The sequence below is a fragment of the Brachyhypopomus gauderio genome, chromosome 12 (genome assembly GCF_052324685.1).
Source record: "Brachyhypopomus gauderio isolate BG-103 chromosome 12, BGAUD_0.2, whole genome shotgun sequence".
NCBI lineage: Eukaryota > Metazoa > Chordata > Actinopteri > Gymnotiformes > Hypopomidae > Brachyhypopomus > Brachyhypopomus gauderio.
In genome coordinates this window covers 5,994,290-6,021,029 of record NC_135222.1, presented here as the reverse complement: position 1 = coordinate 6,021,029, position 26,740 = coordinate 5,994,290, and the positions used below count along the sequence as shown (strand labels likewise).

The window sequence follows — 26,740 nt, the reverse complement described above, 5'->3', positions numbered from 1 at the left end:
AAAGCTTGGATCCATTCTGTCTTGTATCAACAGTTCAGGCTGGTGGTGGTGGTGCAATGGTGTGGGGGATGTTTTCCTGGCACACTTTGGGCCCATTAGTACCAATTAGCATCGTGTCAATGCCACAGCCTACCCGAGTATTGTTGCTGACCATGTCCATCTCTTTATGACCACAGTGTACCCATCTCTGGGGAATGTTTCCAGTGCTTTGTTGAATCTATGCCACACATTCACACATTCATTAAGGCAGCTCTGAAGGCAAAAGGGGGTCCAACAGTACTAGCAAGGTGTACCTAATAAAGTGGCCGGTGTGTGGAGAGATGAAGAACTCAATCATTGGATGGGTGCATTTTTTTTTACCTTTTACCCTTTATGTGCTTGTGATACCATAGCAACTGTGATACCATAGAAATAACAACTTTGAAAGGAAGAACTTTTACTTTTCCTGATATTACACATATTGGTGTTGCACAACCTTCCTAATTTGCAAATAACAGTATTTCAGATTTGTTCTAGTGGTTTAATTGCATGCTAAGCTCCTGAAAACGCATAGCCAAGCTTTTAAAATAACTTGAATTTCCAGGAAGCTATTATGTTAAATTTAGGTCCAAGGTGTACTTGCTTACTAATTCACAGAAACAGCTGTCCAAGTACACATTATGAAGGTGGTTGGGACGCGACGCAGGGGCGTTGTACTCTCATGATATGCCGTAATGTTCGGGTTGGGTTTTTATTCATCTATGTGTCTTGTACTTCTGGTACCATCCCTTTTTGTTTGTGAAAATGCACTTACAGCTATCACAGAAGTGTAATGTGGTCTGTTTGTCTCCTTGCATGTTTGTCTGTCTCTCTTTCACACACACACACACACACACACACACACACACACACACACACACACACACACACACACACACACACACACACACACACACACACAAGCGCACACGTACATTTTGTAGATAGACCACATCATTCTCAAGTGTGTCCTACAGGAGCTGAAATGTTCTTTGCCAAATAACAAGTACACTGTATCACTGAGAAGTATCAAGCTACAGACTGGATCTCTTTACCTCCTCTCAGATCCAGAGGACAGACTGAATACGTCTCAGACTTCATTTTCATTCCACAGGCATGCCTAGTTAAACCAAAGGTCTGAAGCTGTACTGTTTTGAACATTTTCCACACTCAAAAACTGTCTTGTAGATGGTCTTGACCTCTTAAATCAGTCCTCTGTTGCTTTTACAGTGTACCCCACCTTACTGTTCAAATGTCTTTCTAATGTCTCATTCTTGTTCTTCCACTAAAATAGAGCAGGAAAGTCTAGAACTTGACCACTTTACTCACTTTTGTAACTATTTGATTTGCTAAAAGAAACCGGTTCATAGTGTAAACACTCAGTGATGGCGACCCTGATTCAAGTCTGGGAGTACATGGCCATGTTTTCTGACCCATGTTGTGTAAGATGGCCATGCATGAGACTGCAAAACTTCTGAAGAGTCTGACTATAATTGACCAGATGAAACAGAAAGAAGCATCTCAGCGGGCGTATTGTTGAGGACATCTTTTTCTAGTAATTGCAGTATTGATCCAAATCCATGTGCACAGTTGTGTGTGAGAGTGTGAGAGTGTATGTGTGTGTGTGAGAGAGTGTGTGTGAGAGTGTGTGTGTGTGTGTCTGTGTGTGTGAGTGTATGTGAGTGTGAGAGTGTGAATGTTTTAGAACACCCATACGTTATGCTCTGTTTTGCAACTTCAGCCATCTGTGCCCTAATGGTCATGTGATTGTGTAGTTCCATTACCTTTCCTCCTCTAAAAGCTGCATCCGATGACTCAGGACTCTTTCTTAATCACAGGCCTCTGTAGAGTTTGTCTCTAGTCTGCTGTGTGGCTAATTACCCTTTGAGTGCAGTATTTTTTGCAAATGGTCACATCCGCTCTGAAGTTTAACCCTGGAAGCTCCTTGCATCACGTCCCTGCACACATGAGAAAAATACTTTCATGTAAACTAAAGCATGTCATGCAGCCTGTGCTCCCCTCGCTCCGATATTGACAGGACGATGAGAAACGGTGTGATGAGAAACTGTCGGAGGAGTTCACTGGGCTGGGATCCTGAAGAGCACACAAGAACATGCACTGAGCCAATCCCGCACTCAGTTTGTATGCTTATGCCACAGGGCTAGACATCGTCTCTCCAAGATGTAAACAGATGCTGGAATCGGGGGGCGAGGGTGTAGCAGTGTGGAGGCGGTGTGGTTGATGGAGGAGCTGTTAGCTGCTCTCGCCTCCACCTCCACACGCCCTGCTGAGTTTGCAGATCGAAACGCTCAGGGGCCCAGGTCCCGCATCGGCGTGGCAGAACCCCGCGGGCACGGAGGTGGTGACGAGTGTGCACGGATGTGAGAGAGGTGCGCTCATTACGGAGACGTGCCTGTGCATCCGATACTGTCATCAACACGCACGCACGCACACACTCTGAATCCACCAGTGAGAGACCAGGTACTGTTGGGTCCGACACTCTGACAGTAATGCGTAAGAAATGGAAGGCACCGGTGGTAGTGGTGGTGGTGTTTTGTGTGTGTGTGTGTGTATGTGTGTGCGCATTTGTGTGAATGTGTTAATGTATGTTTACCAGATGGATGTACTGCCCACAGCAAACACTGATATGGACATTCACACAACTGGTGGACAAGCTGGAAAAACACATGGACCACTGTCAGGACAGGAAGTCTGATTTAATTAAACCTATAGGTACCCTTGGGGACACTCTAGCAAAAGGTTAAAGGCTGATAGATTTATCAAGGCCTGGATAAAAAAAAAAGAAAAACATTGCAAATTCCCTTCTCCATTGTGTGCCTGACTTTAAATCTGAACCTTGCTAAGACCTGTTTTTGGAAAATATCTCTGGTTTTAAACTGTAATGCCAGAGGTGTTCAAAAATGTCACTAATTATTACGTTTTTCACAGTAACGTCATGTGCTAGTCAAGGTCTGGAGCGCTTCAGTTTGTCTTTATTTAAATCTCTTCCCAAAGCAAATGGCAGTGGAGGTTAATTAGCTTCCTGGTCTTCCCTGGGGCTGATCGACATGTGAATAATTGTTTTGTTTTTCGTTAAGTGAAGAGCACAATGGATTTAATCAAGGCATTAAATAGCTGTGGAGTTAAAAGGGACTTTTTCACCTCATGATTTATTTTCTCTTTCCAGGGGGTCAGCTGACCCCTGTTCAACCTATCAAAGTAAAGCATAATTGTATTTTGCAGTAATTGGTTTTGTTCACTAATAATCAATTACGTGTACTGAGACCAGGAATGAAATTGGCTAGTACAGCTCTTAGGGTGTGTAACGGACTGGAAATGCGCATGAAAGCTGTGTAGCTAAAGCTCTCGGTTAGCTTTGTAGTTATGACAGCTTATTGGAATGGGACAACATGCTTGCATTTCCACAGAAAGAAACTGTACCCAAGAGGATCTAAAGGCTAAACAAGGGTTAAACTTGCTACAAATCAGTGTTAACTGACAGGAATTAATCAGATTTTTTAAAATTAAGATGAAATATATAACTATAAACGTGTAACGATATAAAACCCAGCTCTGGTTTCTGACAGTCCCCTTCACCAGTTGTTTGAGAATACATTTTGCAGTCAGAACCTAAAGGTATTTTTTTGTGGAGACTGAACTCAATTACTCAACTTCACACTCAGTGTCTCACCTGGAGTCCTCTGAGAGAGGACTAACTTAGATGCTCAATTTCAACTCATTGGAACAGGGTGTACAGAGCAGGAGTCACTAGAGTGGGACTTAGTGGTGTGTAAATATGGTGACAGATCAGGCAAACTGTTAGACAACAAGCGAAGTAGTAGCTTAGTTAACATCTTTACAGCTGATTAAATGGTCCAACAAGTGGCTCAACAGAAATGCGCAATGCTGGCTTTTGCATTCAGAGTGTCAGGCTTTAGAATATCCTAGAAATGACACATATAAAAAGGACTTCACACAGGTAGAATCAAAACGATTTCAACCGTTTGTGAGAAAGGAGCTGGAAGCTCTTTTTTGTTATGATGAAATCTTAGAGGTCCTCAGAACACGTGGCATCTCAGATTAGTTGTGGAAGGGATTCTTTCACCCACTTACTCCTCTACTTCTGTGTTTAAAGCATTTGGGAGTTTGATCTCCATCTCCAACTCTCGTCTCCCTGAGAAGAGCTCTTATCTACCTATGTCATTACTTAATATCAGTGTTAGCATCCTGGTAAAGGAGCTAGCATTCGTCATGAAGACCTTTCTCCCTACCTTAAGACCTAAAACTTAAATTTACATTTTTTTTTTCAATTGTGTGGCTTAGCAAAAATACTTAAGTCTAAATTTTGAGTTGACAGCTAGACTTTCTCTAGAAGTATAGAAAGCCTTTGGGTGACTATAAAAAAAAAGAAATCAAAAAAGTAATGTGCAAATGTATTAGATTGTTTGCCTGAAGCACTTCGCTAACAACACTTGTTTTTATTTCCCGTGCTGCTCTGTCTGCTCACCATCGTGTGCAGTGGCCACTGAAGCTTAATCATCTTTGGAAAGGGTTTTTGATACGGACACGCGGGATATGGAGACAAATGCAAAGTTTCACTCGATGCTCAAGACCAATTACATAGCGTATCTGTCTCACTGTACCCTAAGGTCATTTTATTGCCTTTTTTTTTCCTGTAGATTTGTGTATTTTTTTTCTGGGTGTAAACTTAACTTTCAAATCGTGGGGACTTCGCATTCTGTTTGTGTGTTTTGTTTTTCATTATACGGCCTGTTGACCTGTGTTCGCCCCATTTCCTGCAACACACCAGTGCCTTCTGGGTGAGTGTGTGCTTGGATATTGATGACAGGTTGTCTTCTTCTGAACTGACACTCTCCAACTTCACAGTGTAGTAGTGTTGCCAGTAGAGGTGGATTCAAAACTTGACTAAAATGTATGGAAGCCCTTTTGCTATAGTGTGTGCGTGTGCTTCATAAACGATGACTCCATGTAGATCTGACAAAATGAGATTATTTCTCATTTTTTCTGATTAGTCTAATGCTGTTAGTGTAGAATGTATTAACTAAGTGATCAATTTGGCTCAGTGTTTCCACATTTTCCATTGATTCCACACTCCATTGATTTTCTGTTTTTAGAATATTTGAAAACAAAAACAATGGGATTGCATTTGTGAGCATGTGGACCACCACAGATTCTCAACTCCTGCTCTGAGAAAGCAAGGCAACCTCACTGTGACCCTCTCTTACACACGAGTGCCGGGCTGCTCATCTTCAGTGCTGCTAGACCTGATGTACCACAGTACCAAACAGAAGCCACATTCATTTGTTTAATTTCAGTTGCATCAGTGCTGAGGAATCCCACCAGCACCAAGGAGGTATTCAGCCAGCCCACGCCTCCTCCCACCACTGAGGACTTTCATGCAGTTTAGACAGTGCTTAGAGTAGAAGGAAATGCATCAATCTTAGCAAGAAAGTTAGATGGTCCCATTTCACTGTTCACGAGTGAGGGAAGGATGAGGTGGGAGGTGGACAGGCAGAACGGTGCAGTATCTGCAGTGTTGTGGTGAAGAGGGAGCTGAGCCAAAAGGCAAAGCTCCCGATTTACTGGTCACTCTACGTTCTGACTCTCACCTATGGTCATGAGCTCTGGGTAGTGACCGTAGGAATGAGATCGTGGATAAAAGTGGCTGAAATTAGTTTCCTCCGCAGGGTGTCCGGGTGAAGGGTGTAGGGAAGGGTGTAGGTGACAGGTGTAGGTGAAGGGTGTAGGTGAAAAGTGTATGTGAAGGGTGTATGTGAAGGGTGTAGGGAAGGGTGTAGGTGAAGGGTGTAGGTGAAGGGTGTAGGGAAGGGTGTAGGGAAGGGTGTAGGTGAAGGGTGTAGGTGAAGGGTGTAGGGAAGGGTGTAGGTGAAAGGTGTATGTGAAGGGTGTATGTGAAGGGTGTAGGGAAGGGTGTAGGTGAAGGGTGTAGGTGAAGGGTGTAGGTGAAGGGTGTAGGTGAAAGGTGTAGGTGAAGGGTGTAGGTGAAGGGTGTAGGTGAAGGGTGTAGGGAAGGGTGTAGGTGAAAGGTGTAGGTGAAGGGTGTAGGGGAAGGGTGTAGGTGAAGGGTGTAGGTGAAGAGTGTAGGGAAGGGTGTAGGTGAAGGGTGTAGGTGAAAGGTGTAGGTGAAAAGTGTAGTGAAGAGTGTAGGTGAAGAGTGTAGGGAAGGGTGTAGGGAAGGGTGTAGGTGAAGAGTGTAGGTGAAGGGTGTAGGTAAGGGTGTAGGTGAAGGGTGTAGGTGAAAGGTGTAGGTGAAGGGTGTAGGTGAAAGGTGTAGGTGAAGGGTGTAGGTGAAGAGTGTAGGTGAAGGGTGTAGGTGAAAGGTGTAGGTGAAGAGTGTAGGGAAGGGTGTAGGGAAGGGTGTAGGTGAAAGGTGTAGGTGAAGGGTGTAGGTGAAGAGTGTAGGGAAGGGTGTAGGGAAGGGTGTAGGTGAAGGGTGTAGGTGAAGGGTGTAGGTGAAGAGTGTAGGGAAGGGTGTAGGTGAAGGGTGTAGGTGAAGGGTGTAGGTGAAGGGTGTAGGTGAAAGGTGTAGGTGAAGAGTGTAGGGAAGGGTGTAGGTGAAGGGTGTAGGTGAAGGGTGTAGGTGAAGGGTGTATGTGAAGGGTGTATGTGAAGGGTGTATGTGAAAGGTGTAGGTGAAAAGTGTAGGGAAGGGTGCACTTTGGCAGGTTTCTCCCTACTAGCTCAGTCTGTGCTTTAAGTGCTTTCTAACTGAACCAATTACTGGTTTGGGTCACTTTGCCTTAGACAGTTGTACACTGAACACAGATTTGCCATGAAGAAAAAAAAGAGAAGTCTCGTCTCTGGAATATGACTTACAATGCTGCATTATATTTTAGTTTTATTTTGAATCCTTTTCAAAGAGCAAGTTGGAGAAGGCTGCATGAATATACTGAAAAATTCTCATTTTGATTTAGCAGCAGTTACATTTACATGTATAATTGAATAATTGTGTTTTTGATTGTGTAAGAAAACCGATTTGAGAAAGCCAATATCTTATTTCAGACCCCTTTTTTACGGCTGGGTTTCAAAAGGCTTCGTCTTCCTGGAAAAGCTGGGATGCTTTTCTTGTTGGTCTTGGCTCTGCCTATGAAGCACAGGAGGTGAATTCATACAGATAGCTGCCCGTGCATTTATCTCTTCTAAAGTCTCCCTTTTCAGAGTTGTGTCTCAAGGCTTTCTGCCTGAATGAAGACGATGATAGATCACAGACGTCCCTTCCTCTTCCTCTTCTCTCCCCTCTGCCTCGCCGAAGAGGCTTTACATGTCGTGGCTCTCGACTCCATCCGCAGTCTGACTTCTGTCTGTACATGCAGATGTCTCACGTGCAGGACGTTGTCCAGACCTTTATTGGGCTCACATACTACGTCACCACATACTAAGTCGACCTAATTGAATTTCAGACGAGTCAGTAATGTAATCTTCAGACTTTAGACATTGTTCTCTCCCTGGTTGCTTTTCTCTGCGCTGGGAGAGATCCTGGAGAATGTTCTAGCATGGGTTATCGAAACACCAGCTGGTCCACGGTCAGAGCCTCGGTTTACCCTGCACTCAGAACGTGTCTCCTCTGTATCTTCCCCTTGCTTTCTCCTACACCGAGACTACGTTATGCAATCTGCTAAAAAGTCTGTAATGGCAGTAAATTGTTGGGTGGTTTAGAGAAGAAGAAGAAGAAACTCTTCCCCCTTCAGTCCGCCTGTTTCACTGCGACGGCATCCACAGGACCATCAATCAGCACGATCCCCCTCCCTCTCTGTCTCCGTCTCTCTCTCTTTCATCATCAGGAGACAGTAATTGCAGCTGGCTGACTCAGTGTTCACTTCTGCCTTTGCTGTCTGTGGTCCAGGAATGATGACATCATGCCATCATGGTGTTACACGGAGGGCTTCTTCCCGACTCTCCTGTTAATTACGCTCTACTGCGCAGGAATATCATGATGACATTTTGCCTTATTGTGTGTGCTCACTTCTCATGAGAATTGTTATGCACATTTTTAATACTTATACTGTACTTTTCCACACGCTGTAAGACACATCATTATATCACCAGCAATACATGCACATTACAATATGATATGCGGGGGAGACTAGGGCAGGATTTATAAAATCCACACATCCAACTCCCAAATCAATATCCAGAGAAAAGTTGTTCTGCTCTTTCAGATGCTATAAAAAGCTCTGTTTATTAAATATATTTATGAAATCAATATACAACAGTCATTTACAACAATAGCCATATAGAAAAATGAAACTCCGACGTAAATAAATCGTTCTCAATAAGAAAGCAAGTTATTTTCTCCAAGGGCACGACAGCACTGGAGGTCTGGGGCTCATCCTGGGCTTGTCTGGACAGGACAGGGTGAACATGGCTGTCTCGCCATATCCCCATCAGCCAGGACTGATTTATGTGGCCAGTGTGTGGGGCTAATCCTGTGCTTGCTTGCTTGGTTGAACTGATTCTTTCATACTGTTGAACCCTTTTTTTTGTTTTTTGTTTGTTTGTTTTTTACACGACGAGACAATCGATCTGCCTAAAACAGTATCTGGGAAATTTTGCCACAGAGCTGTAGTCAGTCTTTCTTTGAGCATCTTCCTCAGTGGCCTGAGTCCATTACTCAGAGAAGCTACTCTGCACGTAAGCTATAAAACATGCTCGCGCTCTGCATGGAGACGTAAAGTCTGCCCTTCGGACGTCTCGCATTCTCTGGTGAGCTTTAGCTGACGACTTGAGCAGACATGTGCTTAGCTTAGCCATATTTGAATGCTTTTCAATAATTTCATACAGCGCACAGAAACCTCCGCCACTCCTCTTCATACAAATGATGATGCCACAGTTTTCAAAATGGCACCCATACCCTTAGCATTAGCAAGATCTCAACCAGGTCAAACAACAACAGGGGAGTCGCTCTCTCACAGCGCCCCCTGCTATCCCCGCCCATCCAGATCTATGGCGGATGGTCCGGCTTAAAGAGATTGCGGTGGGCAGACGCACACCAAACAGGCTCTGGAGGCGGGGTGGAGGGCGTGTGGGCGTGGCTTCCTGTCAGATGAAGTACTCTTTGCTGACATGTCTCGGTCCTCGTTGGGTCGGGTCTGGCCGGTAAGTTGCCATTTCTGGGTCGGGTTGCTGGCCCTTCCGGTTTGTGACCGGTGGGGTTCGCGCTTGCTGACGCCGATAGAGGAAGTGGATTATTCCGGCCAGTGCACATAAAGTGATGAACAGGATGGCGGCCACAACTCCTGAAAGTTTGGGGTCGGGGAGTAGGAGACAGAAGCAATTATTAGTTTCCAGTAGCTTCAAAGATCCCTTATAATGGAAGGTTGAATTTGACAAATTTACTGACTTCTTGGCAAAAATGACTTGAACCTGCTAATTAGGGTGCAGGTGGAGCTGAACATTAAGTAGGTTGGAGCGCTCAGTAAGCTTAATTAAAAATGGCCGATGTGTGGAATTATAAAGTTACAGTTTCACTGTAGTGCTCTCATGAAAGTGGTGGACTTCAAAAATGGCATTTACCATCAAACAGAGCAGGCTATCAGAGAAAGCTGTACAGAGCATGCCCAGAGTTTAAGCTTCAGGGGTTCCTCACCTCCGATTAGTGTTGAGCCAGTCTGTGCAGCGTTCTTCAGTGGGGCTTTACCTCGATTTGATTTGGATGAGTGATCTGCAGGAAGAAAAGAGGAGGCTCTCCTTAAGAAGTCATGTTCACAGTGATATAGAAGATATAACAAGGCGATGGAACAGACACTGGGCACCTCCGCAAAAAAGGGGAGCCTCGGACTACGGTGGTGTGCCTGAAGGTGGTGTACCTGAAACTGTGTGGATGGTAGTAAGAGTGTTTGAACTTGACGCCGTCCCACAGTTCGACTCCTCCAGCCGGCCTTGTATGCTAACCAGTGAACTGCCTCTGTTCTGAAGAGCCACCTTTAAAGGGGCAACTTGATTGAACTGGACAGATGACAAACAGCCAATGAAACCTCTTGATCCTGCTTGATCAACTTCTTCATCAGTGATGTCACCTCCTAGAACCAAAAGAGATCAAGCCTCAGCTTCTTTCACAACTCAAGCTCTTGTGTTATTTAATACCTTAATAACCGTGCAATTTAATAATATAATACAACAACTATATCCCATTTTTACTGATTAAGCTCCCTTGAGTTCTGTATGCTTCATATGAGAATTGCACTTGCAATGTGGAAGTAACACAACTGTTCAAAGAAATCTCCAGAAGCAGACACAGCTGATTCTGACTGTTCTGAGATCAGATGGATTTCATCAGTACAGATGTGTTTCATTATTCTCATTTCCAAGAGGCTGCAGCGAATCTGAAGAAATCAATAGATCAATTTCTGTTTCCATTCACGTTTGTGTTCTTTCTCTTCAACCTGTTCCCCGTTAATGACCAGTGATGGATGTGTGGGTGCTTATCGGAGCCGCGTGAGTGTTTTATTGCAAATGTATCTCAAACGTTCTCCCGTCTTCCCCGAAGAACAAGAGTTGCACCACATCCACTCACTCGTATTAACCGATTAAAAGAAAGGTCTCCTAGGCAACGTTGAGGAAATCCATTTACCCTTCGCTCAACGCATCTGTTGCTGCTCTGACAGCCGTTAAAACGCATGCGTTTCCTGCCTGCCTCGCCTCATTCTAACCTTCTTCACAACATCCCTGCCTCATTGTTACCTGCCTCACAACTGCCTCGCCTCATTCTAACCTGCCTCAGAAAAAAATAAAAAACTCCAATCATTTTTCACAGACAGGGGAGGGGATAGAGAGAAGGAGAGAGACAGGGAGAGCGGAGGGGAGAGAAGGTGAGAAATCAGAGAAGGATGTCATTAAAATTCATAGAGATTTATAGGACTAGTGATTGCAAGCAGCTCTATTTGGTTGGCGCTGGAAAGGTTCCAATGAACTCACACTGGAGTACAAAGAACGGCAAACAGGGAACAAACAGAACATGACGTGTTTTTCATCGGGCACGGTAGTTCACCTCGGATTCTCCCCAGAGTCAGAGTCCTCACTGGAGCGAGCCTGGGCCCAGGAGAAAGGCTGTACTGGTGTGTCACGGTGTTGTCAATCTGACAAAGTAATCAAATGGAATAAACAAAGTGGAGTTTGTTTTGCTAGTTAGAGAAAACCTCACCTATTAATTAAGAGGAGCTCACTGTAAAATAGATCTCTTAGACAGAAGAGGTCACATTAGGCACTTGGGTATTGTTAGTCATTACAACTGGAAATCACTTAAACTTAATTTATATGTAATTCATTAAATACACCAAAAAAAGTATAACACATTCATATTGAGGGGAAATGGGTTTAATTTACAGAAGACATCTTCTACAGCGTTTGTTGAGTAAAGTGTTTGTACTGGCTTGCTGTACTGAACTAAAAGGGCTGCATCTTGAGTGGTGTAAATTCCATAATGAACTGTGGCCACTCTGTGGGGATGCTGTAGTTGGAGCAGGACTAGCTAAGGTTGCTAACCTCTTCTGGAGAGTGAAGAGGAGCCAATGGAAAAAGCTGAACTAGCTGAGAATAACGACGTAATTCCCAGATGCAGAAATAACCAAAAAGGGTATGTGGGAATATCACTGGAACGTGATGCTTCGTGGCTTTCGGGGAGAAACTGGTATTCTGAATGATATTAGTGACAGTATTTTTAAGTGCAGTCACACTTTCACAATGTATGTATTAATCTGAAACGCATTTGAATTTTAGTTCCTCATAGTTCAAGCACCTGTCTCTACACAAATCCAATCATTTCAGAACTCCACAACTCTAACCTTTCAGCCACACCTTCCTTTGACAGACTGTTATCACACTATGGCCACTGGCAAACGTGTGATCCCAGACCCGTGTCAAACTCTGTCCTAATGGAATGTGAAGACCAGGTCAGAGGACTCACCTGAACAAACAGCTCCTTCCCCTCACGGTTCATTCGCACCCAGTGGAAGTGTCCGTCAGCCAGGCTGGCCGACATGGGGCTGAAGGCATCTGGGCTCCTCTCCTGGCTCTGTCTGTACCAGATTTGCAAACTGCCTGGGAAACCATATTCAAGCTTTTAGAATGAACAATGGTTTACTTTTTATCTCGCAAAGAAATGTTAATGGAAACATCGTAGGTTGCTGAACTTAGATGAATGCACCTGCATTCCTACATCACATAGCTTCAGCAGACGGCACACCCTCTGCTCCCTGACTGACACACAGATGCTTGTCTGTTGTAAAGGATTATGGGAGCCGGGCCTGGGCACTTGATGAGATGGTGTTCCAGTCTTCTCAAGTGGCCGATAAAAAAAGAGGACGGGAAGAAGAAACGAACAGCGGAGCGTAATGACAAGTGCTTCTGTCGTCACCCAGGTGTGTGTGCGTGTTTGTACAGATTTGCAGATTTGTTTTACAGTGAGATGGCAGGATAAAGAGGTGTTGAAAGAAAATAAAAATTGATTGGAAACTCAGTGTGAAGGACAAGAAAGTTTTTTTTTCAGTTTTTTTCTTGGCATTGTTTGAAGGTGAGGTTTCCTGGCATTGTTTGAGGGTGAGGTTTCTTGGTATTCTTTGAGGGTGAAATTTCTTGGCATTGTTTGAAGGTGAGGTTTCTTGGCATTCTTTGAAGGTGAGGTTTCATGGCATTGTTTGAGACCCACTGGACTAGAGATGAATGTGCCATAACCTTCTTTTTAAAATGCTGACTATCTTCGTATGGGCCTTAATTAGTGCATATCTCTGTACCAGTCCCTGAACACTTTTTCTTTCACAGCACTAAGAAGGACACATTGGGTTTATTGTGAGTGTGGTGCAGTTTTGTCACATCCACACGGTACAAATGGGTGATGCTGTCACATTTTTTGATGGGCTTCTGCTTACCGTTCTGGGACAGCGTGATGGCCATGTAGTTCTGTTCGCCAGACTGCGCTGTAAGCAGTAGGGCAGGGACTTGTCTGGTCAGGAATCCAAAGGTCACGTGTTCCCGGGAGTCGACGACGCCCTCGGAGTTAGTGCCGCCCGGTGGCTGCCCGCCATCCTGGTTCCTCATGACAGAGAACGGCTCCTGAAGTGCGTATGTCACGGAAGTGCCTCTCTCAAAGGATGCGCTGATAGCTGGGAGGAGAGATGCAGGAAGAGAAGGAACAGGTGATTCCCAGACAGCTAACACTGATGGAGAACGCCATCCCTATCGCAATTCAAAACACGAGTGCAGTCATCACCAAGTCAACAACTTAGCCTCATCAGTCTCAATCAGTTGCATGGGGGTGGGTGGGGAGAGAGCAACATTAGCATCTTTCCTTCCTCATTACACATTCTTTCACTAACTAGAGAACCAGAAGCTGGAAACTCATTGCTGTGACGTGAATTACTGAATCGTCTTTTTTGTTTGGTAGCTGTGAACCTCTGTCAGCCATAAACAGTTGCGCCGTGATTTGACCCTCACTGCAATAGAAACTGTAAAGAGACAGAGTCATTACATCACTAATTTGATTGACAGCCACTGGGCGGGCCTGAAGGAGAAACACGCAAACTGTAATTAGATTCTCCTTGGCAGGTGAGGCTTCTTCTCCATGGCCCGCCAACTTCACATCAGAGGAATCGAGGAGAGCCGGGAAACAAGGACGGCCTTTTTCACGGAGCTCCTCCCATTTCACCTAATGGAACATGACTTTGAAAAGTCGGGAAGATTGTTGCATGCAGTTCTGTAAAACTAGAGAAGTACAGCAATTTCCATAAAATCAAAAATCCATTTTCTACCTTTGATATCTATGTGTCTGATTTTCCTCTCCAGACAGGTGAGACAACCCACCTCTGGGCATGCTCAGACCACGCCCATGCTCAGCCCACGCCCATGCTCAGACCACGCCCTTGCTCAGACATCATCACACATCAATGTGACTCATATTAGTAGATACTTAAGGGAACTCTAACCACATAAAGTCAGTTAATTACATTCACTACAGCACTTACATTATATTTTGAAGGTGATTAGATGTAATTCTGATATTTGGTACAAGGCTGGACCTCGCCCAAACTGGGCCCATGCCCAAACTGGGTCCACTCCCAAACTGGGCCCATACCCAAACTGGGTCCACGCCCAAACTGGGTCCACGCCCAAACTGGGTCCACTCCCAAACTGGGCCCATGCCCAAACTGGGCCCATGCCCAAACTGGGTCCACTCCCAAACTGGGCCCATGCCCAAACTGGGTCCACTCCCAAACTGGGCCCATGCCCAAACTGGGCCCATGCCCAAACTGGGCCCACTCCCAAACTGGGTCCACTCCCAAACTGGGTCCACTCCCAAACTGGGCCCACTCCCAAGTCCAGAACACACTCTAGCTGGGACTACATCACAGCCTCCTCCTCACCTGTTCTGCAGCTGGGTCCATCGAACGCCGTTTGTGTGCAGTCACACATGTAGCTGTTTCTGTCCTCCACACACCTCCCTCCATTCAGACAGAGGCTGTCGCTGCTGCAGTGACCCGGGCAACCCGAATTCATGCCAGGGGTCATCTTAGCCCGCTCGTTAAGGTCAAAGGTCATCCCATTTATGCTGAGTGCACGCAGGCACCCCAGGAATCCCTTCTGAGTGGTAGGAGCGCCTCCTGTTGGCAAATAATCAAATTGCTTTTTTAAATAACAATTTGCATGTCATAAAAGCTTTATGATCATTATATTTTGGATCAATGCACTACACATCTACAAATCGAAGTCTATAAATGCATCGTATGTTTTGTAGTGTAAACTGTATGTCTGCACTTCTGCAGAATTACACGTGTATGAATCACAGTGCCTGTCTATACTTGTCACGCATTGTGCATGGAGCCATTGGAATTGAAGTCTGTTTTATTACCTGCTGCGGGGTAAAGAAGCAACCAAAAACAAAACCCAACTAAATAAAACAAAACAAAACCCAATGAAATAAAGCCAAGGAGGAATATGTGAGTAATAAACACCAGAACGTTCTGAACCCTCTGAAGTTCCAGATTGTGGTTCAGACTGCATGTTTTAACACTGATTGTTTTTTCAGTATACATACACCAGGGGCATATGTTTATACGGTATGCATATGTTTACAATGTCTCAGAAAAACAACAGATGCACAATGACCAGGTAATGAGGAAAGCTGAACCAGACTCCAGATTCAGTGTTGATCTCTGACACTGAGGCCAGAAATGAATGGCTGCATGAGAGTTGCTTAGAAAGACTCTGGCCATGTTGGTGGAGAAGCAAGACACTTCACAGCAAATCACAGAACGATTGCTCTCTCACTCGAAACAATGAAGCACATCACTCCTCAAGAGACTGCAGAAATCAAGTCATTTCTTTAAAGAGATGAAATCAAATTCAAAGCTAATTACAAATTAATGAGGCAGTAATTTAGAGGCGTAAACCTGGCTATTAACAAAACCCTGCACAGTTAATAACCGTGGATCTTTATCAATGTGACTCACATTAGAAGATACTTAAGGGTACTCTAAACGCGTAAGGACCGAGTCCATTACATTCACTACAGCAACATTGTATTCTGAATGTGATTAGTTGGTTGTGATTCTAATGTCTCTTTTGATTTATATCTAAATATTTATCTTATTTTTATCCCAAATAAAAAAAAGTGCTTAAAGCTCAAAAGATCTACTCTTTGGGTCTGAAACAGTCACTTGTGTCCTGACATGTTTTCGTCTCTGTGCAGGAAAGTGATTTAAACTTAGTCTGAAGCAATTTTAGCCCTCAGTTCTGTCAGACAGATCATGGCTAATTATTAATCTGCTTGGAAGGGGAAAATGAAAAAATTATACGGAGCATGCCCTGGAGATTTTGGTTCTTGTCAGAAATGCAAATATTCTGCAGTCCCCCTGGCAATGGCTGTGAGTTCCCTGCAGTGAGCCCACACCCACGGACGAGCTGCAGAGTTTCATCTTCTTTCTGCCCCGTCTGCAGTGTTCACAGGTGTCCTTACCCACAAAGAGCTGGCCGCTGAGCTGAAGGCGATACTGCCCCTCCTGCCCCGCCTGCACCAGCTGGAGGGGCAGCTGGTCCACCTGGAGTGAGGCCTCCTTCACGTTCCTCTCTGCCCTCACGTGGTGCCACTGCCGGTCGCTCAGGGGCAGGGGGGACCTGGCCGTCAGGACAACTGCACCGTCGCCGAGGTCAAAGGTGAAGGTGACCATGGAAGGAGCTGGGGACAGTGTGTTGAGTGTGGCGGGAGAGTGTGGTTGAGTGTGGTGAGTGTGGTGAGTGTGGGGAGTGGTGGGTGTGATGAGTGTGGTAAGTGAGTGAGTGAGTGTGGTGGGTGTGATGAGTGTGGTGAACGTGATAAGTGTGGTGAGTGGTGGGTAAGTGTGGTTGAGTGTGATGGGTGTGGTGAGTGAGTGTGATGAGTGTGGTGAGTGTGGTGGGTGTGATGGGTGTGATGAGTATGGTGCATGTGATGAGTTTGGTGGGTGTGAGGTGTGTGATGAGTGTGACAGCAAACTAAAGATCTAATGGCAGCAAAGCAGGAAAATCTTTCAACAGCTTCACAATATGCCTTTGTGATGCCTTGCAGGTTTTAACAAATGACAGACTAGGAGAGACTTTTGTTAATCATGCCATGATTTTAACCTCCTAATGAATTTTCCACATATCCATGCACGTTTTACGTATATGTATGTAATGTAATTCACCAAAGTGTCACACTTATACACTATAATGAAATGTGTAGTGTTCATACACCCTATAACAATTAAATCTCTCTCCACATAAAACCAGTGGAGGCTTACAGGCTAATAAAGGGCATTCTGCTCTCCTATAGGCCACAGCCTGCTCCACCATGTTCCACTCACAGCTCAGCTCCAGCCTGATGAAGTCTCCCAGCCCTCTGTTCTCCAGGAAGAGTCCTGATGGAGCTCCTGTCTTGAAGAAGAAGGAGATGTCCATGCTCAGCTCCGCCTGCAACGTGGGGAAATGCAGGTACGACGATTCCAAGTAAAAGGAGGCGGCGTTCCAAAAAAACCCTGGGGTGGGGCAGAAAGTCAGGATTGGTCAGATGTATACGCCCCTCCCTCAAACCCCTCCCCTAAAAACCAAGCACAAACGTGAAGATGAGTTCGCTTATGAACTACTCCTCTTTCCCCAAATTAGTAAACAGAACACCCACTGTCGCCATAGCAACGCAGCGGTCCAATCTGGAAGAGCGCATGTGAGCCAGTTCTGTTTGTGTCTCCGATGGCAATCTCACTGAGAGGTAAATGGTCTTTGTAAGACAACAGGCCGGTATCATTCGCCCTGCCGAGAGAGTGGGTGAGGGTGAGAACGCAAAGCAATGAGGGAGAGGAAGACATTTCTGGAATCCTGTTTTCATCATTTAATAACTCTCTGAGGGGAAGAATTGCATGTGTGAATGCTAAACAGCGTGCGTCTCTGGCTGCCGCGCGATGACACGCTGTCCTGTCAGGCGCCCCCACCGTGAGCCGCTTTGTCAAGGTGGATTAGTCCCGCTTCAACACGAGCTGACAAAAGACTTCTAGAACCTTCCTGTTAATGTGACTGTCAACAAGCGTTGGGACCGGAGGTGTCTCCGAGGGTTACCATGCGTCTTGGTCGGCGTCACAGTTGCAGAAGTAGTTCATGTCCCTGCAGTTTCCTTCCAGGCTGCAGGAACACTGCTGAACTCCAGGCAGGATCCCCCCCCAGTACGTCCTCTTCACACCATCACGGTCCAGCCACCAGGACAGGGGCGTTCCATCTGAGCGTGAAAAAAAAACCCCAGTACATATCCATCTAGTCATCCCACTTTATCAGTGTTTTTATCAGGATTTCAGAGCTGCCATCCTAAAGCTTGATTTTGTGTATGTTTGATATTTCACCAGGTGTGATCACATCTCTGGCAAACAGAAATACATGGTCTCTGTTCACGTCTCCGTGTTTGCTGCACTAAGACTTCATACCTAGACTCAAGATGGCCTCGGTAAGACTGTAGCAAATCATAATTTCTCTTCAGCTTTAAATTATGCTGAGTTTATCTGTGAGCTAATGCTGATTGGTCATGGACACAGGGCTAATGATGATTGGTCATGGGCAGACACAGCTGGTGCTTTGTCTGTACACATCCATAATGGAGGTCTTGAGGTTACCTTCTGCCTAATGACCATTACAATACAACTGTGGGCATCTCCTATCTCTGCAGTGCAGAGACGCAGCTATAAGCCATGTCTCCAGCTAAATGGAAACTGAAATCTGCTGTCTGGCACACAAAGTTGTCGGTTTTGGCCCAGTTCAAGAATTGTTAGTGTACAAAGTGATCAAGAGGTTGATCCCTCGCCTGAGGCCATAGGAAGGGCATCTTATGGAACCTGCACACATGAATCACACGGTGCTGCTGTCTACAACGCCATGTTCGGTGAACGTACCAAATATTCAATCGATAGGCTATATTCTTCCATTTAAATATTTCCATTAAAACAAATTAGTTTTATAGGTCCTGAGATTATATAAATGACATCACATATGTATGTGGTATTTGGTTTCATTATTAAAGCAAAAAAATAAAAAATAAAGAAGAAGAAAAAACCACAATTCACCCCAGGTGTCAAAGAGACGAGACTTCCTGCAGCGATAAGTCACTTCCTGTTGGCAGTAATGAGAGGAGGAAACCAGGGATCGGAGGTGGTAGGGTGAGATGGAGTAATTGAAGATGAGGACGTAGGGGCTTCTCGGGGTTGACCCTCGAACACTAACAGGCTCTAAGTGGTCATGGCCTACAACTGTCCAAATTTTGCCTTCTGTGAAGAGAAATCAATAAACAGACAAACAAAGAAAGCCCCGTCAACACATGGACATGTGAGAAGCAGGAAGAACTGGTGGCGACCTCGAACTGCTTTAGCAGTCTCTAGTTCACTTCCCAGAGCCCTTCACCCCAGCCGTCGATTGCACATATGTGCGTATGAATGAGGAAAGAAGATTAGCAACGTGATGGAGCGAGATGCAAATACCTGATGAATATTAAGTGGGGAACAGAAGGTCATTCATTCAGGGGCTGTGAAATGAAGAGAGTTAGCCAGTCCACGCTTACTCCCTCTCTCAATGCAAATTAAAGTCCCCCAAGTGTGAGGGATAAAAGTGCCTGTTTGCTGAGCCTTGAAGAATTAGCATGGCTAACAGCTCCTGTAATTGGGGTCAGTCTGAACCAATCTTCCTGCCAGCTCTTATCGGCAACTGCTAAGGGGAAATGTCTGTTTATATTGGCTGTTCAGCATATGCAACATAGCGAGGCTATCTGCTAAACTGGCTAGTATTGGTTGCCGAAACAAAGTTATCAAAGCAAAACCAGCACACCTATCCTAACCAGCACACCTAGCCTAACCACCACAGCTAGCCTAGCCTAATCTGCACACCTAGCGTAATCTGAGGATGAGGCCGAGCCTGCTACCAGCATCTTATGACCGCCTTTGTGTAACTCTCTGCTATGAGCTCCTGTAGCCCTGTAGGGAGAGCTGCTCTCCAGTGAAAATAAGCATTATGGAGCCATCGGTCCGGTGAGGCCAAGCTACTGGTCTCTGTTGGCTGACATGCTCTGTGAGCCTTCCACGTCTTCCCACCCACACGCTCCCCTGCTGCTGACATAATGAACCTCTCTCCCCCTGTGAGACGACACACTGTATTACACGCTCATCCCATGGACAAATCAGTCTGCTATCCGCTACGGGGCTTGAGAGGCATGTCAAAAGGTAAAATCAAGTGAGGTGAAGTTTCTAATGAGCCTCAAAAGAGGAGGATGAGGACCGAGTCAGTCCCCATAGCACAGGGTGCACCTGCACATCTGCACAAAGGAGAACGGGAGGCTTTTAGACCGCAGATTTATCTGAACTGGAGTCCAGCCTACCAGTATTATGGGGAGTGATCAAACCTCAGATATTTGTGGATGCTGTTAGTACACAGCTAGGGCATAAGCACATGGCAGCAACCCAAATGCAGGATCTATTTATTACTACCATCCAAAGGCTCCCTATCACTTGTTTCATATTCTAGTAGCAATAAAAGCAAAAACCGAACTGATTTCTTTCTATATAAGAATAAGATAAACTGTTTACTGTTCACACTTATAGATTCCTCCATTTTTTATCATCCACAGCTTTTCAATTAAAAGGCTGATTTGCTGATTCAGGAATGTTAGTGGTGCATGCTGAAGTGGACAGGGATTTGAAGACATGCTGAACTGAGCTAATGAGATCTGTGATTTCTCAAGGCATTTTCCTCCAAACCTGTTGGGGATACAGCTGTCCACGCATTCCAGCCCCCAGCTCCTGAGTTCAAACTGATCTGTTAGTTTAGCAGTCTAATGATGCATGTAGTCCACAGTGGTACACATAGTACACAGTCAAGAACAAAAAAAGAACATGGCTAAATATGTGATTTAGAAGTTGCTCGTTGCATGGCCTACCTGCTACGTTACAGACCACTTGTGTATTCTCCAAGGGACCACTACCATCTGGGTCGATGGTGAGCATCCCTGAAGGACTTCCTGTTTTCCTGTAGGCTTCACACGATCGCTCGTATATCGCTGCGAAAGGCCGAGAATGTCAGAAAGAAAAAAGCTAATAACCACAATTCCATGTTACCACAATAATGGGTTGGAAAATTGGATCATTTTGGTCTATTCTGCTGCCGGGTTTCAGAAGTCTTACCCCGTAGGTGACAACTGTCCAAGTAAGGTTCTCAACTGCAGTGTTTTCCCCATTACACCTGAACGTGTAATGTTGTTTAACAAAACCTTAAACATTTCCTGTCCTTTTACACGAGACTGGTCATAAAGCATTTAAGTTCACCTAGGTTATAGACACACGTAGGCACCAGCTGGTGAACTAGTGAACAGCTCTTTAATTTGCTGATATGTACAAGCCACAATCACAAGTCAGATCAAATAAAATATTTCAAACAAGCCATGTAGTGAGCAGTGCTAACAGCAACTTATGTGAATTGATTCCTCACAAGACAACAGACCTCTGTGTAGGGAGAGGGGCTCATTTACTGCCCACATTTGCTGCCTCCGTCAATTCCGCTCTCTAAGGTTCCCAAAGCTGCTTTTTTTGTAGTCGTTTTAGGTAATGAGTCTAACAGATGGACCACAGCTCATATCTTTCCTCCAGGGGCCACCCGAACATGGACAAATGATGAGCTTGAGCATTAATAAAACGAGCAAAATGAATATTTTGGTAATTAGGATGTGTGACTGTGAATTACAGCTGGTATAACCTTTTACAGTGCCAAAAACACACAGAATTGCAACTGTTATATTTGCAGATACGGTGAGTAATTTCTCATATGATTGGCATTGAAATTACATAATGCACTCTAACATGCTGGTGACGGTTTCTACTCAGACTCGATGCTTTGTTCATTATCTTTGACTCACACAGCACTTCCAGTCATTTGTCCTAATCAGGCCTTTGGACTGCTAGAACAACACTTTAACATGCATGGAGTGTACAAAAATTTAGCTCTGTAAAGTATGTGTAAGACAGGCCAAGGAGTAGCAAATAAAGTAAAAAAAAAAATAATAATAATACATTTTATTTAATGGCGCCTTTCTGACACTCAGTCACCTTACACAATCAAGATATAAAAATGACAATAACAATAATAATAAATAAGTTAATTATTTCTGAATTATTTCTGAATTGCTGTATGTAGCTAATAATGTAATGTTAGTATTGTGTTCAGTTTAGTCGTCCTTTTTTTAGTCGTCCGTTTTGCTCGTCAGCTTTAGAGAGCTTCATGTTGAAGTGTGCCTGACGTGAAAATTTCATCAGCTCATGGAACATGTCATCATGACCACCATAAAGGACTCCATCCCTCACACGCCGGGAATATGGCTTAGCTTGTCAAACATGACAGCGAATCAATGAATAAACACCGATAGGAAGAACATCTCTATGTCACTGTGATGACTTGCAAGTGGCCCTAGGTTTTTTTCTTCCTGTAAACACCTTCCTGTAAACAGCTGTGTTATGGGGTGTTGAGTGCAGCCATTAACAGCATTTCAGCCGTATGTGAAACTCACAGTTATGGCAGGTCGCTCCTGTGTAACCGGTTCCAGAACAGTTACAGTGGAAATGGTCCCAGGACTGGTAGCACACCCCACCGTGCTCACAGAAACTGGGCACACACCTGAAGGCCAACATGTCTAGCATTAATTATGCTTGAACATTGAAGTTGTGGAATCCAGAAAACAAAATAAATGCTTTATATTTAATAATATATGTTTATTTTAGCAGAATTTAGCAAAAAATTAACAGCTTAAATAAATATCAGATTTCCTCACTCTGTGTTTAGAGACCCCTAAATCTGTATTTATGTATTGTAAATGTTTCAAATGGGCGCAAAATGTGAGAGTGAGGCACACGTGTGCAAAAACACGAGTGACCTGTCACGAATGCCGCAGACGTCAAAGCTGAGCTGGCTGAAGGCTGTGGGCTTGTCCTGCTGAATGCGGGCGAGGTCCACGGCTTGGTTGTTGATGACAACGAAGCGTAAGCATCCCTGATATCCCTGCCGTGTTTTCTCACACAGCCCCTCCACGTCTGCCTTCGCCCCTGCTGCTGGGCAGCCTTGAAAAGCAGGATATCTACATTATAAGTCTTTTATGGAGAAAGACACGTAATGCCAATGTAATTCCGCCGTGAGAAAATAACACTCACAGACAAGGGAGCTTACTTCAAATGAGCAAAGCTACGTAGAGCACAGCAGAGGCCGAACACTGTGGGATTTAGAGGTTTTAGTGTAATTGCTAGAGGTTGGACCGATTACTGAAAATAGCTTTTTATATTAAGTTATTCATAGTAATAACTGCATATCCTAATGAGAGCCAGTGATTTTGGACATTTCTTCGAGAACTTTTAAAGAAAATGAGAAAAATCAGAAGCACCGGACCCAGCAGCAAGGAGGACGAATTTATGGTGCCTCACCATTATCACTGATAAGTAACATGCAAATTATAAGTGGAAATTTGGTCTCTGCCTCTTCGTCCAGTTTCACGAAGAAAGTAGCTTACTGAAGGGTTCACGTGTGGTGAGACGGAGAGGGGCACGTGCTCTGTCATGCAGCGAATCACCACGTTTCTCGAGGAGCGAGGAATAAGCGCTTTTGTTGCCAGCAACCAATAGGTCAGGCCAATTTGTCAAAGAAGGAGCTGTTAGTCAGGACTGAATTACTTAAATTGGCCCCAGTACTTGCGTTTGTGTGCATGAGAACTCAGCGGTGATATATAAGTGCGGCGAGCAATGGCAGTAGTAAATGCGAAGGGTGTTGGGGTACAAAGTTGTGGAACAGTGCTCATGGGTGTCCTGGAGAACAGCTGTGCAAGCATCTATCACTTCATTTATATATATATGTATATATATATACTCCACATACATATACATTCACTCACATATACAATACATTCATTTTATATTTTAGTGGTGTACCTCCCAAGAAGACGGTTGTTCTCTGTAGGCTGTTGGTGAGATGAGCGATCTCCATGACAACTGGATTCTGATAGTCGACAGTGAGATGGACCTGCTGACCTTTGACCTCCACCTCCACTGAGTGCCACTGTCCATCACATAAACTTTGACCTGGCACATAGAGAGACATGCTCACAAGACTGCGTGGGGTACTTAGCTGCTCGCTCTCGTCAGGTTCAACGGGTGATCCAGGTTCATTCCGCTCGGCCTGTTCCATTTAGTTTATATTGATTAACATCATTTGCACCAGTTTGCAGAGCAAACCTTGTAGTTTGCAGAAAACCAAGTCTCATAACGTTAAATATCCAGCTGGAGGGAGATGGAGAGAATCAAATATATTGTGTTTCATGGATCTATCTTTGGAATCACTTTAAACTCAATTGTAAAAATGCCCTTTTATTACCACTAAACTATTCAATTTAATTTAAATTGAACTTTATTGTCTGCATGTCAGGGCCTGGTGGCCTGTGGGGGCTGTAACTCTGGTGCCCTAGTGCTGGGTTGAAGATTCCTGCTCTAGGGCACAATTTCAGTTGGATGGCCAAATCACCGAAACGTGTACGTGATATTTTTACATCCACATTTCATTAGCATGTTTCTTTGCATCTGTCTTGTTTACATTTAGATCCTTTTGCCTGTTGTCAAGGCACTGGAGCGGAGACTCTGAGGTTTGACGTTCACTTAATTTAGGGAGCTGATCTCCCCTAATTAGCAATAATGAGAGGAAGCAAACCTCAGGAAAAGGGAAGGAAGTGTCTGAAGAGGAGAGAGATGGTTTGGCTGTATGTTGTTTGTATTTTTCTCTGATTCACATGAAAGCTCTTTCATTACCACCAGCTGCTCTTCAACACCTTTTACATTTTGAAGTACTGTATTCCTGTCTCGCTTTTGGCTCCAAAAATATGAACAGTTAGTTTTTCAGTGGCATCAGATCTCAAGCATGGAGACATTTACTGGATATTTTGAAAGGTGCTCCAGAAGAGATGAAAGTAAAAATGACCAATAACAACTGGTACAATTAGCTAAAAGTGGGTCTGAGGTCTGGGGGTCTGAATGGACCTCTCACCGGCTGTTGTCTGAGCGGTCCGCTGTGCGGGTCCTCGTAAGGAGAGATGGAGCAGCCCTCCATTGAGCTGCAGGAGGAGGAAGGTGGGGTCAGGGGGGGCGGTCAGCGGGGCGAGGAGGAGCTGCCCGTCTCGGTTCCACGTCCGGAGATGAAGACGGACAGTGATTCCCGCCCCTCCTACGTCAGCGGGCAGAGCCATGAAGCTGTCGGTGGGGCTTGAGAATGTCACGGCAACTGGCTGCGACTCGGAACATGAGAACGTCACGTTGCCCTGAACGACGAGAAGGGTGGAGGCAGTGGGGGTGCAGGGAGGGGGGGGGAAGAAAGGAGGGGATATAGGAGATAAATAATGAATGAAAATGAGACCAGGAAAGCAGGAGTAAATGTGTGCGTGTGTAGGCGGGGACAGACCAGAGGAAGAGAAGCAGCCATGGATGGAAAGGAGTGGGACGAACGCAGTAGCAAATTAGAAACAGTAACATGGATTGAGAGAAGGGGACAGGAGCAGAGAAAGTGGTGAAGAAAAGTTTAAAACTCTGCATCAAAGTGAAGTGTTAGTCACAGTCATCGGAGCTTCAGCTGAGAACCAAGGCTTCCTGCATTGGTGCATGTGTGTGAGGTGCTAAATTATTCATATCACTGCTAATTACATCCCTAACTGTAATTTAGTAAGAAGTGCTAAATAATCTTTGGGATTGTCTGTGTGTTGATATTTTTCCTGGGTGGACAGCAGGAAGGATCACAGCTTTTACAGTAATGAGACCTCTTCAAATGGTCAAGCATTTGGCTTACATGGCATTCATTCTCTAACAATAAAAATAGGCTTGGAATCCGTTTCCTGAGTTGGAAAAAAAACAGTGAAAATAAAGACAGTGAATATGTGAAGACAGTGAAGTTCTTTACTCTTGGCTCCCAAAGCAGTAATAAGTGATGGAGCTGTAAATGTATGCAGACAAGATTACAATCCTCCTCAGAGAGAGAAAGAGAGAGTGAGAGAGAGAGAGAAAGGGAGAGAGAGACCATGTGTTTCACTGCCTAGTTGTGTTAATTAGACCCAGAAAAGGTTTTTCAACAGTTGCATGAGCAGTGTCTTCTTGATCCTGACACACTGGTGACAGGAAAAAACTATTCCAGCAATTAAGAGGAACTCTGCAATACACAATGGATCACATGTGTGCAGTACACAGTGGATCATGTGGTCAAGGTTTTTTTTTTACTTACATATTTACAAAAAGGTGCAGGGATGGGTTAAAATACATAAAACCAAAAATGGTCTTTCAAAACATGTAATCTGCTAACAATCAGTAATCTGCTAACCACAGCAGCATTATGAACGCACCACCATGTAGATCTGTGGCTTGCGTCTCTTGGCCATGTCGATGACATTGACTCCATTGTAGTAGAGGTTCTCCAAGCAGCCGTGGAAATTCTCCCGCAGAAAGGTCCCGGGTTTGCCAGGAAGAGGGATGCCCCCGAAACTGAGCTTGAGTGAACACACACACACACACACACACACACACACACACACACACACACACACACACACACACACACGCAAATACCAGAGATCACCGAGTTGTTGCTCAGAGAGAGAAGGGGGCTCTGTGTTCTATAGGTCATAAGGGCTGAGACATTTCTGAGTCTGGGTCATAGGGAGCAGCCCACTGCACTACGTCTCTACTGCATCTCCCTGCTTGCTGCCTGCTGTGGCACCTGCACTCACACAAGTCGCCCTGTTTCTCCTGTGACGAGTGCGGCTGTCTTGATCAGACATTGATCAGACAGTAGGATTTTCCAGGCTTAGTCCAAGTACCAAGATTATTTAATTCATCAACACTTAATATCCAATATTTTATACCAATAATTAAACAAATAAATATGTTAAATATTAATTAAACAAGAATATCCTATTCATAGTTTTGTTATTTTTTTGTTGCCGGATTGAGTCGTGATTTCTCATTCTCTGGCGTCAAGGTTACCATTCTTTTTTGATTGCAGGCTCCGCCTCCTTAGTCACACCTACTACCTGTGTCAGCTTTGTTACCCCTCCCTGATGTTGTCTCCAGTTAGTGCTTTATGTATTTCTACCTCTGTATTGGCTGCAGTAATTTGGCTTGCGTTTTGTTTGTTTGTCATGTGGCCC

General features: G+C 44.7%; 1 protein-coding gene across 2 annotated transcripts in view; it reads right to left on the bottom strand.

Annotated features, from left to right (window-relative positions):
• Positions 1–8,211: 8,211 nt before the first annotated feature.
• The window catches only part of cntnap5l (contactin associated protein family member 5 like), a 55,691-nt gene continuing 37,162 nt past the window's right edge, over positions 8,212–26,740 (bottom strand). Inside the window, exons 7-24 of one of the 2 annotated variants that reach the window (XM_077024616.1) lie at positions 25,937–26,080; positions 24,598–24,868; positions 23,493–23,642; positions 22,451–22,634; positions 22,088–22,194; positions 20,468–20,587; positions 18,609–18,809; positions 17,617–17,773; positions 17,186–17,313; positions 16,872–17,042; positions 16,007–16,225; positions 14,415–14,651; positions 12,924–13,157; positions 11,963–12,096; positions 11,048–11,135; positions 9,867–10,079; positions 9,647–9,721; positions 8,212–9,296 (exon numbers count right to left, since the gene is read on the bottom strand). In XM_077024616.1, coding sequence (XP_076880731.1) covers positions 9,100–9,296; positions 9,647–9,721; positions 9,867–10,079; positions 11,048–11,135; positions 11,963–12,096; positions 12,924–13,157; positions 14,415–14,651; positions 16,007–16,225; positions 16,872–17,042; positions 17,186–17,313; positions 17,617–17,773; positions 18,609–18,809; positions 20,468–20,587; positions 22,088–22,194; positions 22,451–22,634; positions 23,493–23,642; positions 24,598–24,868; positions 25,937–26,080 — 3,030 coding nt within the window. In that variant the 3' untranslated portion in view covers positions 8,212–9,099. Of the gene's footprint in view, positions 9,297–9,646; positions 9,722–9,866; positions 10,080–11,047; positions 11,136–11,962; positions 12,097–12,923; positions 13,158–14,414; positions 14,652–16,006; positions 16,226–16,871; positions 17,043–17,185; positions 17,314–17,616; positions 17,774–18,608; positions 18,810–20,467; positions 20,588–22,087; positions 22,195–22,450; positions 22,635–23,492; positions 23,643–24,597; positions 24,869–25,936; positions 26,081–26,740 lie in introns of those variants that run through there. The other variant, XR_013134520.1, reaches the window with a different exon arrangement.